Below are 14,123 nucleotides of genomic sequence, written 5' to 3'. Positions count from 1 at the left end.
TACCTACATGTACATTTTACGTTGACTAACCTGTGATCCTGCACATTAACCCTTCTATATAGCCTCGCTACTGTTATTTTACTGCTGCTCTTTTCATTATTTTTTTCTTAACTGCGTTGTTGGTTAAGGGCTTGTAAGTAAGCAGTTCACTAAGGTGTTGTATTTGGCGCATGTGACAAATAAAATTTGAAGAGCGTGCCAAGGGTGGCTACATTAACAAATAAAAATTAATTTGAGATTATTCCAACTTTAGGTTTTAGTTACTACATGATTCCATATGTTGTCTTCTACAATGTAGATTTTTTTTTTTAAAGAGCCTTGACTGAGTAGGTGTCAACTTTTGACGCTATATATATATATATATATATATATATATATATATATATATATATATATATATATATATATATATACACATACACACACACATACAGTGCCTTGCGAAAGTATTCGGCCCCCTTGAACTTTGCGACCTTTTGCCACATTTCAGGCTTCAAACATAAAGATATAAAACTGTATTTTTTTGTGAAGAATCAACAACAAGTGGGACACAATCATGAAGTGGAACGACATTTATTGGATATTTCAAACTTTTTTAACAAATCAAAAACTGAGAAATTGGGCGTGCAAAATTATTCAGCCCCCTTAAGTTAATACTTTGTAGCGCCAACTTTTGCTGCGATTACAGCTGTAAGTCGCTTGGGGTATGTCTCTATCAGTTTTGCACATTGAGAGACTGACATTTTTTCCCATTCCTCCTTGCAAAACAGCTCGAGCTCAGTGAGGTTGGATGGAGAGCATTTGTGAACAGCAGTTTTCAGTTCTTTCCACAGATTCTCGATTGGATTCAGGTCTGGACTTTGACTTGGCCATTCTAACACCTAGATATGTTTATTTTTGAACCATTCCATTGTAGATTTTGCTTTATGTTTTGGATCATTGTCTTGTTGGAAGACAAATCTCCATCCCAGTCTCAGGTCTTTTGCAGACTCCACCAGGTTTTCTTCCAGAATGGTCCTGTATTTGGCTCCATCCATCTTCCCATCAATTTTAACCATCTTCCCTGTCCCTGCTGAAGAAAAGCAGGCCCAAACCATGATGCTGCCACCACCATGTTTGACAGTGGGGATGGTGTGTTCAGGGTGATGTGCTGTGTTGCTTTTACACCAAACATAACGTTTTGCATTGTTGCCAAAAAGTTCAATTTTGGTTTCATCTGACCAGAGCACCTTCTTCCACATGTTTGGTGTGTCTCCCAGGTGGCTTGTGGCAAACTTTAAACAACACTTTTTATGGATATCTTTAAGAAATGGCTCTCTTCTTGCCACTCTTCCATAAAGGCCAGATTTGTGCAATATACGACTGATTGTTGTCCTATGGACAGAGTCTCCCACCTCAGCTGTAGATCTCTGCAGTTCATCCAGAGTGATCATGGGCCTCTTGGCTGCATCTCTGATCAGTCTTCTCCTTGTATGAGCTGAAAGTTTAGAGGGACGGCCAGGTCTTGGTAGATTTGCAGTGGTCTGATACTCCTTCCATTTCAATATTATCGCTTGCACAGTGCTCCTTGGGATGTTTAAAGCTTGGGAAATCTTTTTGTATCCAAATCCGGCTTTAAACTTCTTCACAACAGTATCTCGGACCTGCCTGGTGTGTTCCTTGTTCTTCATGATGCTCTCTGCGCTTTTAACGGACCTCTGAGACTATCACAGTGCAGGTGCATTTATACGGAGACTTGATTACACACAGGTGGATTGTATTTATCATCATTAGTCATTTAGGTCAACATTGGATCATTCAGAGATCCTCACTGAACTTCTGGAGAGAGTTTGCTGCACTGAAAGTAAAGGGGCTGAATAATTTTGCACGCCCAATTTTTCAGTTTTTGATTTGTTAAAAAAGTTTGAAATATCCAATAAATGTCGTTCCACTTCATGATTGTGTCCCACTTGTTGTTGATTCTTCACAAAAAAATACAGTTTTATATCTTTATGTTTGAAGCCTGAAATGTGGCAAAAGGTCGCAAAGTTCAAGGGGGCCGAATACTTTCGCAAGGCACTGTATATAGCTCAAAAGGAAAATGTAATGTAGACTGCTTTTTCATTGTTAAAATAGGCCCCCCAAAAATATCTCATTAACTCAAGTCATCGAATACTAACGTCTGTTCGCATATTCAAATAACCGTGTCGATCTCTAATTGGTGCCGTGCTTTTGAGGCACTTTGCTTTTCTTTTTTTATTTACAGCATTAACCACAGGCGTTTCAGGTAAAATCCTAGTTAATGTTTTTTAATTGACACAAGCTGCCTCCAATCAACTCATGGTTGTGTGTTTTGTGGGGGGATGGCCTGAGCCAGGGGAAGTGTATCTCTGCGACTCTTAGAGCTAACCCCCCTACTTTGTGCAATTTCCGCCTGAAGACATACCCAAATCTAACAGCCTGTAGCTCAGGCACAGAACCAAGGATATGCATATTCATGGTACCATTTGAAAGAAAACACTCTGAAGTTTGTGTAAATGTGAATTGAATGTAGGAGAATATAACACAATAGATCTGGTTTAGATAAAACAATGAAAATAAACAATTTTTTATTTTGGCCCTTAGGCACATCCATGATGAACACTTGTGGCAGGAGCAGAAGGGACAGGGCTTGGTGCAGTGGTGCTGTAGCCAGCAAGCTCCTTGATGAGCTGCTCTCTGAAGGCTTTCTGTGAGAGGAAGGGCTTTCTAGTTGGAGTCAGTGCCACTGTGGAAGAATTTTCAGTTAGAATAGTTTCACATATGAACCCTGTATCATAGGTATAAAAAAAAAATATATGTATATATGTGTGTGTGTGTACAGGGAACATAAAGTGCTGTTCCATTTCACTTTGGCCATTGTTGTGGGCCTGCCTCAAATAGGCTATTATTAGGGCTTGTCCCAGGATCCTCCATCTTGCAGCAAGGATCCCAAAGCAGTTCTCTGAAATTCTTTTGGATTTTGAGTGGCGGTAGTTGTAGATCTTTTCGGCATCAAGGCCAGATGAAACCTTGAATAAAATAAGTGTTTCCATAGTATTGTACAGGAACATGAAGGCTATCATATGTGTACTGTAACAACTGTGTAGCCTATGCTTTGGACATAGGCCACCATCCTCTTATTGGGATGCCAGATCACTTTTATGTGACGCATATCAACATCTATTGGTATAATTTTTGTGTGTGTGTGTATAGTGACATGTATTTAGCGTATCCTACCTGGATATGGTTCGTACCTTGCATCGCAGACTGCCATGAGGACCATTGGCAAAAAAAACGTTGTCGTAATCGCTGCCCAGGTTTGCCGGATGTCAGAACCGAACATGTTTTCTGTCCAACAATCCTCAATCTGCCCAGTGTGCCATGGAGGGATAAGCAACACAATCCTCCTTCGGGACATGCCAGATAGCCTGGCACACTTCTGTGACGATGGCAGAAATATTCCTAGCTTATGAGTTACAACTCGCAGCAATACTTGGTGTGTGCCGCTCGCCAAAAACCGACAGGTCACAGACAGACTTTCTGCAGCCCTTACGGGTAAGCCGTGAGTTTTCTTCTGCGAGATGTGAGGGGCAAGCCAGTGAAGGAAGTCTAAAATCGTGCAACAGACATTCGAAAGTTGTGAAAACCTTTCAACATGGCACCGGCAGAGATGGTCGCCTCGCTTCGCGCTCTTAGATAACTATGCAGTAGTTTTTTAAAATGTATTTCTTACACTGTTACCCCAGAATCTCAAGTCTCATTACATATAGCCAGGAGGAACTATTGGCTATAAGAGCAACGTTAACTTACCAACATTACGACCAGGGGTACGACTTTCCCCAAGTGGATCCTCTGTTTGGTCCACCACCCAGGACAATGGATCGGATCCCAGCAGGCGACCCAAAAACAACAACGCCTCAAAGGGCAGACGGAGCGGTCTTCTGGTCAGGCTCCGTAGATGGGCACATCGCCCACCACTCCTGAGTATACTACTAGCCAACGTCCAGTCTCTTGGCGACAAGGTAGACGAAATCCGATCAATGGTTGTAGAGATTGTAACTTTCTCTGTTTCACGGAAACATGGCTCGCTCGGGATACGTTATCAGAGTCTGTACAGCCACCTGGTCTGATTCCACCCTTCAAGATTGCTTCGATCACGTGGATATGTTCCAGATAGCCTCACAATAACATTGATGTATTGAGTTTATAAGCAAGTGCATTTTTGATGTTGTACCCACGGTGGCGATTAAAACCTTCCCCAACCAGAAACTCTGGATTGATGGCAGCATTCGCGCTAAACTGAAAGTGCGAACCACTCCTTTTAAATCATGGCAAGGCGACCGGAAACATGACCGAATACAGTGTAGTTATTCCCTCCGCGGCAATCAAACAGGCTAAGCGTCAGTATAGAGACAGTCAGAATTCAACGGCTCAGATGTATGTGGCAGGGTCTACATTCAATCACGGATTACAAAAAGAAAACCAGCGCCATCGCAGACACCGTCGTGCTCCCAGACGAACTAAACAACTTCCTTGCTCGCTTTGAGGACAATACAGTGCCACTGACATGGCCCGCTACTATAACCTGCGGTCTCTCCTTCATCGCAGCCAACATGAGTAAAACATTTAAACGTGTTAACCCTCGCAAGGCTGCCGGCCCAGACGGCATCCCTAGCCGCGTCCTCAGAGCATGCGCAGACCAGCTGGCTGGTCACCTCCCCTATCAATCAGATTTATTTATAAAGCCCTTCTTACATCAACAGATGTCACAAAATGCTGTACAGAAACCCAGCCTACAATGCCAGAACCTAGGAAGAAACCTAGAGAAGAACCAGGCTGAGGGGTTGTTAAGGGAATTTTAATTAATAATGACTATGTATATAACTGTCTGTTCCTTGGTAGAAATGAATTAACTTAAAGCCAGACTGGCTAGAATGCTTATCTACACAGGCAGACCTTGGTTCTATTCATAAATTATCTTAATAGGGAGAGACTGTGAGACCCATACAGCCATTGTACTGGAGCGGAGATGAGACGGGCTAGTACTAAAACTAATGACGTCATTTTCAGTTTATAACCTGTGGTAAAATGTATAATGGGCAGTACTCTCGAGAATAAAAGCTGCTGATTGACTTTTAAGACTGGTCTCTGCATTTTATACAAATAAGAGTCATACAGATTCTTATGAATTGACAGAGTGATTAATTTTAATTGGGTATTAAAACAGAGGAATATAATTCCTGTAACAGGGGTGGCCAGTCTTCTGGCTTTGCCAGGTGGAGATTATAACAGAACATGGCCAAAATGTTCTTAGATGACCAGCAGGGTCCAATAATAATCACAGTGGTTGTCGAGGGTGCAACAAGGCAGCACCTCAGTAGTAAATGTCAGTTGGCTTTTCGTAGCCGCTCATTCAGAGTATCTCTACTGCTTTCTCAGAGTTGAAAACAACAGGTCTGGGACAGGTAGCATGTCCGGTGAACAGGTGATACCCTAGACCCACTCCAATTTGCTTACCGCCTCAATGGGTCCACAGAAGATGTAATCACACTACCCTAACCCATCTGGAGAAGAGGAATACCTATGTAAGAATGCTGTTAATCGATTACAGTTCAGCATTTAACACCATAGTGCCCTCAACTCGTCATTAAGCTCTAGCCCTTTGGTCTCGACCCCGCCCTGTGCAATTGGGTACTGGACTTTCTGACGGGCCGCCCCCAGGTGGTGAGGCTAGGTAACATCTCCACGCTAATCCTCAACACTGGGGCCCCACAAGGGTGTGTTCTCAGCCCTCCTGTACTCCCTGTTCACCCATGACTACGTGGCCATGCACGCCTCCAACTCAGTCATCAAGTTTGCAGATGACACTACAGTGGTAGGCTTGATTACCAACTACGATTGGATGGCCTACAGGAAGGGGGAGAGGGCCCTTGGAGTGTGGTGTTAGGAAAACAACCTCTCACTCAACATCACAAAGGAGATGATCGTGGACTTCAGGACACAGCAGAGGGAGCACCCCCCTATCCACATCGACGGGACCGTAGTGGAGAAGGTGGAAAGCTTCCTCAGCGTACACGTCACGGACAAACTGAAATGGTCCTCCCAGACAGTGTGGGGAAGAAGGCGCAACAGCACCTTTTCAACCTCCAGGAGGCTGGAGAAATTTGGCTTGTCACCAAAAACACTCAGACTTTTACAGATTCACAATCGAGAGCATTCTGTCAGCATGTATCACCACCTGGTACGGCAACTGCTTCACCCACAGCAACTGCTTCACCCACAACCGTAAGGCTCTCCAGAGGGTAGTGAGATCTGCACAAAGCATCACTGGGGGCAAACCACTTACCACCCAACGTCACAGAAAGGCCGAAGAGATCAAGGACATCAACCACCTGAGCCACTGCCTGTTCACCCCGCTATCATCCAGAAGGCAAGGTCAGTACAGGTGCAACAAAGCTGGGACCGAGAGACTGAAAAACAGCTATCTCAAGGCCATCAGACTGTTAAACAGCCATCACTAACATAGTATGTTGGCAGCAACCACTCAGACTCAAATCTCTAGCCACTACAATAATACAAAATTGGATGTAATAAATGTATCACTAGTCACTTAAAACAATGCCACTTTATAATGTTTACATTACTCATCTCATATGTGTGTATATACTGTACTCTACACCATCTTGCCTATGCCGCACGGCCATCGCTCATCCATATATTATGTTCATATTCGTATTCATTCCTTTACACGTGTGTGTGTGTATAAGGTAGTTGTGAATTGTTAGATTCTACTGCAGTGTCGGAACTAGAAGCACAAGTAGTTCGCTACACTCGCATTAACATATGCTAACCATGTGTGTGTGACCAATAAAATGTGATTTGAACATGTCGTTCCTCGTCAATGCTTCGCATAGGTTGAACAAGAGACGTTTGTTCTTTATTATCCCCTCTCGTTATTGTCATGTAACGAAGTTGCCATTTGCTTGGTCCCTTTTTATCCATACTCCTGAGTAGTAATAGCAGTTCAAGTACTTCCTGTTCAAGCTCTAGCAAGTCCAAAAAATACATTTTTTTTCCTGTGGCTAAACAGTGTCGTAAAGCATAGAACACCAGTCTAGCCTGACATGTGGCTAGTATTTTGTAAACGGGCATATACTTTAACTCTTGATCCGGAAGTTCAAACGTTTTCCGTGGTTTGTCTAAAAGAGTGCCTTGGCCCCTCTTGCTTGGTTAGCTACTCTGGCTCCCAAGCCCCCTAGTGGATATAGGATATACACTACACAAGGTGGACTTCACCTCTGGGTGGAATGCAACGAAAAGAGTCTGCTGCCCCAAAAAAAACTAACTCCACTCACGTGCACACACGTAGATCAATGGAGTGCAGCTTGTAGAAGCCTTTTTAGAGGTAGTTCTGAGCCACTGTAAACTAGAGTTAATGCAAAGACTGTATGTCTTTGGGATCAGCTAGCATGCTGGCTGATCACGGGGACTTCCAGTCTGAGCGAAGTAAGCATTGGCTTGCTAACCTACTTAATGAATGACCTTTTCATGTACTGCAGCGGGATAGTTGCCGCACAAGACGCAAACTTGCAGCAAAACAATGCAAAGTTATTCCTGTTTCTACATTCCGTTTTGAAATGCCGCATCCACCGTAAGTTGAATCAAAAGCTATCCTACTTTATGTGACAAAGGTCATTTTGTGGTAGAGGAGGCTCTGCCCATCAGATCTGAACGAAAACAATCGAGGGGCAAACTCTCATTCTCCAAATTATACATTTTCTCAGATTAAATATGACAGGAATTTTGTTATGTCTTGTGATTTTTGGAGCTAATTTGAATAAGAATGCTCGATCTAAAAATTCATTCCAGTTGGAATTGTCAATTTATCATTTGTCCAAGTCTATGGTGGAAATTGCCTCACTAAATTTTAGCTAATGTTAGTCACCCATGGTTGGTAGATGTTTTGAATCGGTTTTAAAATAGGCAAAGCTCTTTTTTTTAAAATATTTTTTTACTGATGTAACAACACGTTTTTCAGAGTTTGTAGGTCTCCCCCTCCAGCAAGATTATGAATACAGCTTTGTTTGTAGTCACTTTGGTGGTACGTTGAATGTTGGGTTAGCCTACTTGATCAGAAACCTTAACCTGAGATTTCCCTTATCCAGGGTTTTGAATGTCAATGATTTACAGAAGTTGAGTATGAAGTCTACATTTTTATGACTGTTTATTCTCTTTTTGCCCACAGGGCTGATCTCGGACGCCAATATCACCAATGCTACAGATTACAGAACAGATGGTATATGCCATGAATTGTAAGGAAGCCACAGAGAAGGTTGTCCAGTCATGGTCACGTTTCAACTCCGCTGGCCAAACTACTCTACTGGAGACTCTGAAAGCGTTCAGTCCTATGTCAAAAGACCTTTTCGATACTGAGAAAGAACTGGCCACTTTTATTGAGGGACTCAAAGATGAAGGTCACAAGCCTACTGTACTTAAAAGCAAAGATGTTTATGGTTACAGGTCTTGTACTGCAGTACTGAGGCCTGTAATAAAGACACAGAGCACACTGGACATTGCTGTCTCAAAGGTTCAAAAGCCTGGCAAAAAGAAGGGTAGAAAACCCCATGGCAAGAAGACTGAAATCAACTATTCTTTGTTAAGTGCAGCAGCAAAAGTTGTCCTGAAGAATCAACCCACAATTATTTTGACAAATCTGTCAAAGGAGTCTCTCAAACAGACTGTCCTCTCTCAACCACCGACCTTGGCTGTTGTGCCTGTTCAGATGCAGTCATACATAAGACTGACTAACATCACTGGACCCTCTACAGGCCACACAGCGAGACTGCAGTTCCACACAGGTGTATGGTCAGGAGAGGTGACTGTGCCCAACTCTCATCGACCACTATCTCTAACAGGTACCCAAGTACAGCCTTCGGAAGGTACCGGAAACTTAGCAAAATCTGTCACTTTGAGGAGAGTGAACTTTTTGCCCTGCCCAGTCAATATCATCGGAGTGCCTGCCATACTGCAAAACGACCGGGTTTTGAAGGAATGCAACGGAATGCCTTGCTGGAGGGACCAGAAAAGGAAAAGGACTGACGAGGCTGAAGACAAACTCTGTGTGAAGAGGCCCAGAAATGAGGTCTGGCTGATCAAAGAGCAGTCTGAAGACCTTAGACTGAGTGAGAACAACCTGAGGTTCAAGGTGATCAAGGTTGATGACTCGATCACCGATGAGGAGGTGAGGAGGAAAGCCCAGAAGATACTGCGAGTTAACTTGTCACCGGTCATAGAGATTCAACCACTTATTGCCTACTCAATGTGACCGGCCGTAATATCTTTGGCTGCGTTTACACAGGCAGCCCAATTGTTTTTTTTGTTTTTTTAAACCCAATTATTGGCAAAGATCTGATCAGATTGGCCAAAAGACCAATAATTGCGGGGGGGGGGAAATATTTTTAATTGGTCTGTGTGAACACGGCCTTAAAGTCCTTTTGTCCTCCATGTAAATTTCATCAGTTTGTTGCATCTCAAGGCAGTGCTTTGTCTTTTAGCTGTGCTCAGCTTGGGAGTATTGGGATTGTTTGGGAGGCTTTTTGGAGATTTGGAAAATCCTATTTCTTTGTTAATATGTTTAGATAAGGGGACACTGGGTTATTGCCTAAACATCCAAAAATATGGTTTAAAGTTTTGTTTACACTGCACATACTATAGACTGCCCCTTGACTGTTGAGTGATGGAATGGTGAAGTGTGAGGCACAATGGCTGTCCCCATATGAGTTGTACCTGCAGTATATCCTTTACATGTGTGTTTTTGGGACACTGTGAAATTCCATTCATCTGTTTTATAAATGATACAAACATCTGATAATGAAGCCATGTCATGTATAACTATGCAGCATTCATTTGCTAGAATATTACAGATATTTTATATACATCACTTTTTAGTCATGTCATTTCTACTGTATGTTCGATTAAAGGGGCAATTGACATGGTGTGTTTTCCTGATGTGTTATAAAGGTAGTTTTTTCTTTTTTGGACATGATAGTTAAGAGATCCTAGCTATATGTTAACATTTTATGGCTTTTATTCTCATTTGTACAAAGTTTAAGGCATTTTATTCCATTATCTGCATTTAATTTGTAGAAGAATTTACATGGCCTTATGAGTTTTCAGTGTTTTTAAAGCCTCTGGAGGAAACGCTCTAGCCTATATTGTGTATTATCTGACATTTAGAACTATTCCTAAAGCATTTTCTAGCTTTGAAATTTGGACCTTGTTTTTTTTCTGTAATTGGAGGAAGGTATGCCAGTAGGTTTCTTTTATTCAAGTATCCAACTCTCCATTAGGTTCAACTGATTTGATTTATCCGTCCTTGACCTTTCCATTCTCAATCGAAGGCAGAGTAAAGCTTTTTTGCGTTGGGTTATATTTTGCTTGCTTTGATTTTCATGTGCCAAATGTATATTTTTGGTGCTTCTCAATTGCACTTTTCTTTTTTTTTTCTCCTTCTCCCCCAACTGAGAATGTTGTCTCTGTTAGCTACATATTCTAAATCACACATGCTTTGAACAAAATGTCTGAGGCACTTTTAGGTTTGTGAAGAGGTAGAGATACATTTCATGTTCAATGTAGCTTAATTTATATCTATTTAAAAAAACAACTTTTTTTAAAACTTTTTGTATGAACCACAATGATACTCTTAACAAAGACATCTGTTAACATGTTATGGTTATTGTGTGTTGGGAATTACTGTTGAACTGTAAAATAAAGCATTTTGACCACTTCTTTCTCTGGATTACCTGGCATTTACATTTTAATAATGGGTCATTCTACTCATAACCATATTTGTGATGACTAGTACCTTTTTTTATTTCTTTACTTTTACCCCCCCCCCCCCCCCCCCCAATTTCATAATATCCAATTGGTAGTTAGTCTTGTCCTGTCGCTGCAACTCCCGTACGAAGGTCGAGAGCCATGCGTCCTCCGAAACACTACCCTGCCAAGCCGTATTGCTTCTTGACACACTGCTTGCCTAACCCAGAAACAGCCGCACCAATGTGTCGGAGGAAACAACGTACAACTGGCAACAGTGTCAGTGTGCATGTACCCGGCCCAACACAGGAGTTGCTAGAGAGAAATGGGACAAGGACATCCCAGCCGGCCATACCCTCCCCTAACCCGGGCGACGCTGGCCCAATTGTGCGTTGCCTCTTGTCTCCCGGTCGCGGTCGGCTGCCACACAGCCCGGAATCAAACCCGGGTCTGTAGTGATGCCTCAAGCAGTGCAGTGCTTTAGACTGCTGCGCTACTCGGGACGCCCAATGACTGGTACTTTTGCCTGAAACCTGAATAGTTAAGTTCGTTCAAGCTAAATCCTAGACAGACTTAAGCCTACATAGTGTTGTGACACAGGAGACGTGGGTTCGAACCCAGTTGGTCAATAGCAGTGTGAAGGGAAATGTTTGCTTTTCTAATAACCAATTTGACTGGGTTCATGCAAGTGACTGACCGTGCCTGGGAGAATCCTCATCAGTATTGGAGATTTTGTACGCCCAGAACATTGTTTTGAGGATGGATATCTCAGTTTTCAAGGTCGAAGCTTGGAGGGAAGCTTCATGAGGTATTGGTCGCTCACATGCATGCACCAAAAGTTAATGGTGATTTTTATGAATAATGTAACTCATGCAAATATAATTTGTCTGTTTTAAGCAGTATATAAGAACGAACTGGACTGCCCTGTTGGAGCTCTTGACTGACGTGTAGTGTACTATGGTGCATTGAGTTTGTTGAAACCGCTCCAGCTTGCTGTTAATAAAGAATGATTAATTTAAGATTGACTTCAGGTGTCCCTGGTGATTTCCCTGACAATTTGGCATCACAAACTAAATGATTGGTTCTGCCTGCGGAGTTTTCCAGTGAGGGCCTGCGAGGGAAAACCGTTGGTGCACTTTAGAAAGCGTGAGGGGAAATTCCTGTCTGACCAACAGACAAGGACCCTTCTGCGAGCTGCCCAGGAGGGGACGCATCATCCGTGGACAATTGAGGGACACTGCAACTGAATTTCAGTAAGTCAATTTAAAAGATTTAAAAATACAAATGTTTTGTAAAACTAAAATGAAGGTACTATTAGTCTTAAGGCTAGAGCTTGTCTCATAGACCAGACTAGAGTGAGGGCAAGTAACGGTACCATGGAAAAGCCCCGCTGACAGCTGTCTAGGCATTTGTGTCGATGTGGTCTGTAGCCACTGGTAATTGCACAAGGTGTTTTTGAGCACGTTTTATTTTATATTATTAGTTCTAAGAGATTTGTAATTTAGGTAAGTGGGAAGCTGAGTTCAACAAATTACATTTGGAATAATAACATGATTGAAATTTAGATGAGATATTACTGTTAAGTACTGAATGAATGAGAGCTGTCGGGACTAACTCTGGTGTGAAAGAGTTGTCTCTGAATGAATACCCCAATCAGTTCTGTGTGAGCTGAGGTTTTCAATCTATAACATTATCTAGGGGTTTTGTCCACCACCGCCCGTTGATCTACAGGTAGTGAGCACTGACAGGAGAAGCCTAGTCTAACAGCTGAGATGGGTGAGTGCTGTTTATTGATTACGCCGAACACAGATTTCCTTAAATATGTACCTCTCAGGCTGGCTGCACTGTGATCATTGCTGGTGGTGCGGTTGTGAATACCTAAGTATAGAAGTAGCAAGACTAAGAATCCATTTGGGCGATGGGGAGACTGGGGCGATGGGGAAACTTGGGAGACTGAGATTAGGAAGACTGGGGAGACTGAGATTAGGAAGACTGGGGAGACTGAGATTAGGAAGACTGGGGAGACTGAGATTAGGAAGACTGGGGAGACTGAGATTAGGAAGACTGGGGAGACTGAGATTAGGAAGACTGGGGAGACTGAGATTAGGAAGACTGGGGAGACTGAGATTAGGAAGACTGGGGAGACTGAGATTAGGAAGACTGGGGAGACTGAGATTAGGAAGACTGGGGAGACTGAGATTAGGAAGACTGGGGAGACTGAGATTAGGAAGACTGGGGAGACTGAGATTAGGAAGACTGGGGAGACTGAGATTAGGAAGACTGGGGAGACTGAGATTAGGAAGACTGGGGAGACTGAGATTAGGAAGACTGGGGAGACTGAGATTAGGAAGACTGGGGAGACTGAGATTAGGAAGACTGGGGAGACTGAGATTAGGAAGACTGGGGAGACTGAGATTAGGAAGACTGGGGAGACTGAGATTAGGAAGACTGGGGAGACTGAGATTAGGAAGACTGGGGAGACTGAGATTAGGAAGACTGGGGAGACTGAGATTAGGAAGACTGGGGAGACTGAGATTAGGAAGACTGGGGAGACTGAGATTAGGAAGACTGGGGAGACTGTGATTAGGAAGACTGGGGAGACTGTGAGATTTGGACGACTGGAGATATTTGGGTGACTTTCTAACTGGGAGATTTGGGATTCTGGGTAAATTTGGAAAGAGTGGGGGAGATTTGGAAAGAGTGGGGAGATTTGGGAGGTTTGTTAGACCGTGCCCTGGCCGTTCTCCGCTTAGTGTGCCCAGGTACATCCTCTATGTTGTGAGTGGCTACATGGTTGATCCTGCCAGTAGCATATGCTTGTCTCAAAGATCAAGCCATGGAAGTCTAAGTACACACGGCTGGTACAGACAATTAATCTTAATGGTTGTACAGTCGTCTCAAATAAAACTGAATGACCTCGGCGTTACTCTGGACCCTGATCTCTCTTTTGAAGAACATATCAAGACCATTTCAAGGACAGCTTTTTTCCATCTACGTAACATTTCAAAAATCTGAAACTTTGTCGAAATGATTAAGTATTTGGGAGACTGTAACTGGGAGACTGGGGATACTGGGAGTTTTTGGAGGACTGTGATGATTTGGATGACTGGAGAGGTTTGGGTGACTGGGGAGATTTGGGAGACTGGAGTTTGGAAGACTGGGGAGACTGGACATTTTGGAGATTTGTGAAGGCTGGGGAGATTTGTGAAGGCTGGGGAGATTTGGGGAGACTGGGGTGATATTTTTATTTCACCTTTATTTAATCAGGTAAGCTAGTTGAGAACAAGTTCTCATTTACAACTGCGACC

The 14,123-nt window shown here is 43.0% G+C and overlaps 1 protein-coding gene across 2 annotated transcripts in view; it reads left to right on the top strand.

Moving 5' to 3' along the window:
• The window catches only part of LOC109869419 (coiled-coil domain-containing protein 71-like), a 34,156-nt gene that overhangs the window by 14,194 nt on the left and 5,839 nt on the right, over positions 1–14,123 (top strand). The window contains exon 2 of one of the 2 annotated variants that reach the window (XR_004205134.1): positions 8,246–12,068. Coding sequence is in view for 1 of the 2 variants with exons in the window: in XM_031803443.1 (XP_031659303.1) it covers positions 8,273–9,325 (1,053 nt within the window). In the remaining variant the exon portion in view is untranslated. Of the gene's footprint in view, positions 1–8,245; positions 12,069–14,123 lie in introns of those variants that run through there. The other variant, XM_031803443.1, reaches the window with a different exon arrangement.

The sequence above is a fragment of the Oncorhynchus kisutch genome, linkage group LG24 (genome assembly GCF_002021735.2).
Source record: "Oncorhynchus kisutch isolate 150728-3 linkage group LG24, Okis_V2, whole genome shotgun sequence".
NCBI classification, from domain to species: Eukaryota; Metazoa; Chordata; class Actinopteri; order Salmoniformes; family Salmonidae; genus Oncorhynchus; species Oncorhynchus kisutch.
Note: the sequence above shows the minus strand (reverse complement) of the source record. Positions and strands in the feature narration are given on the sequence as shown.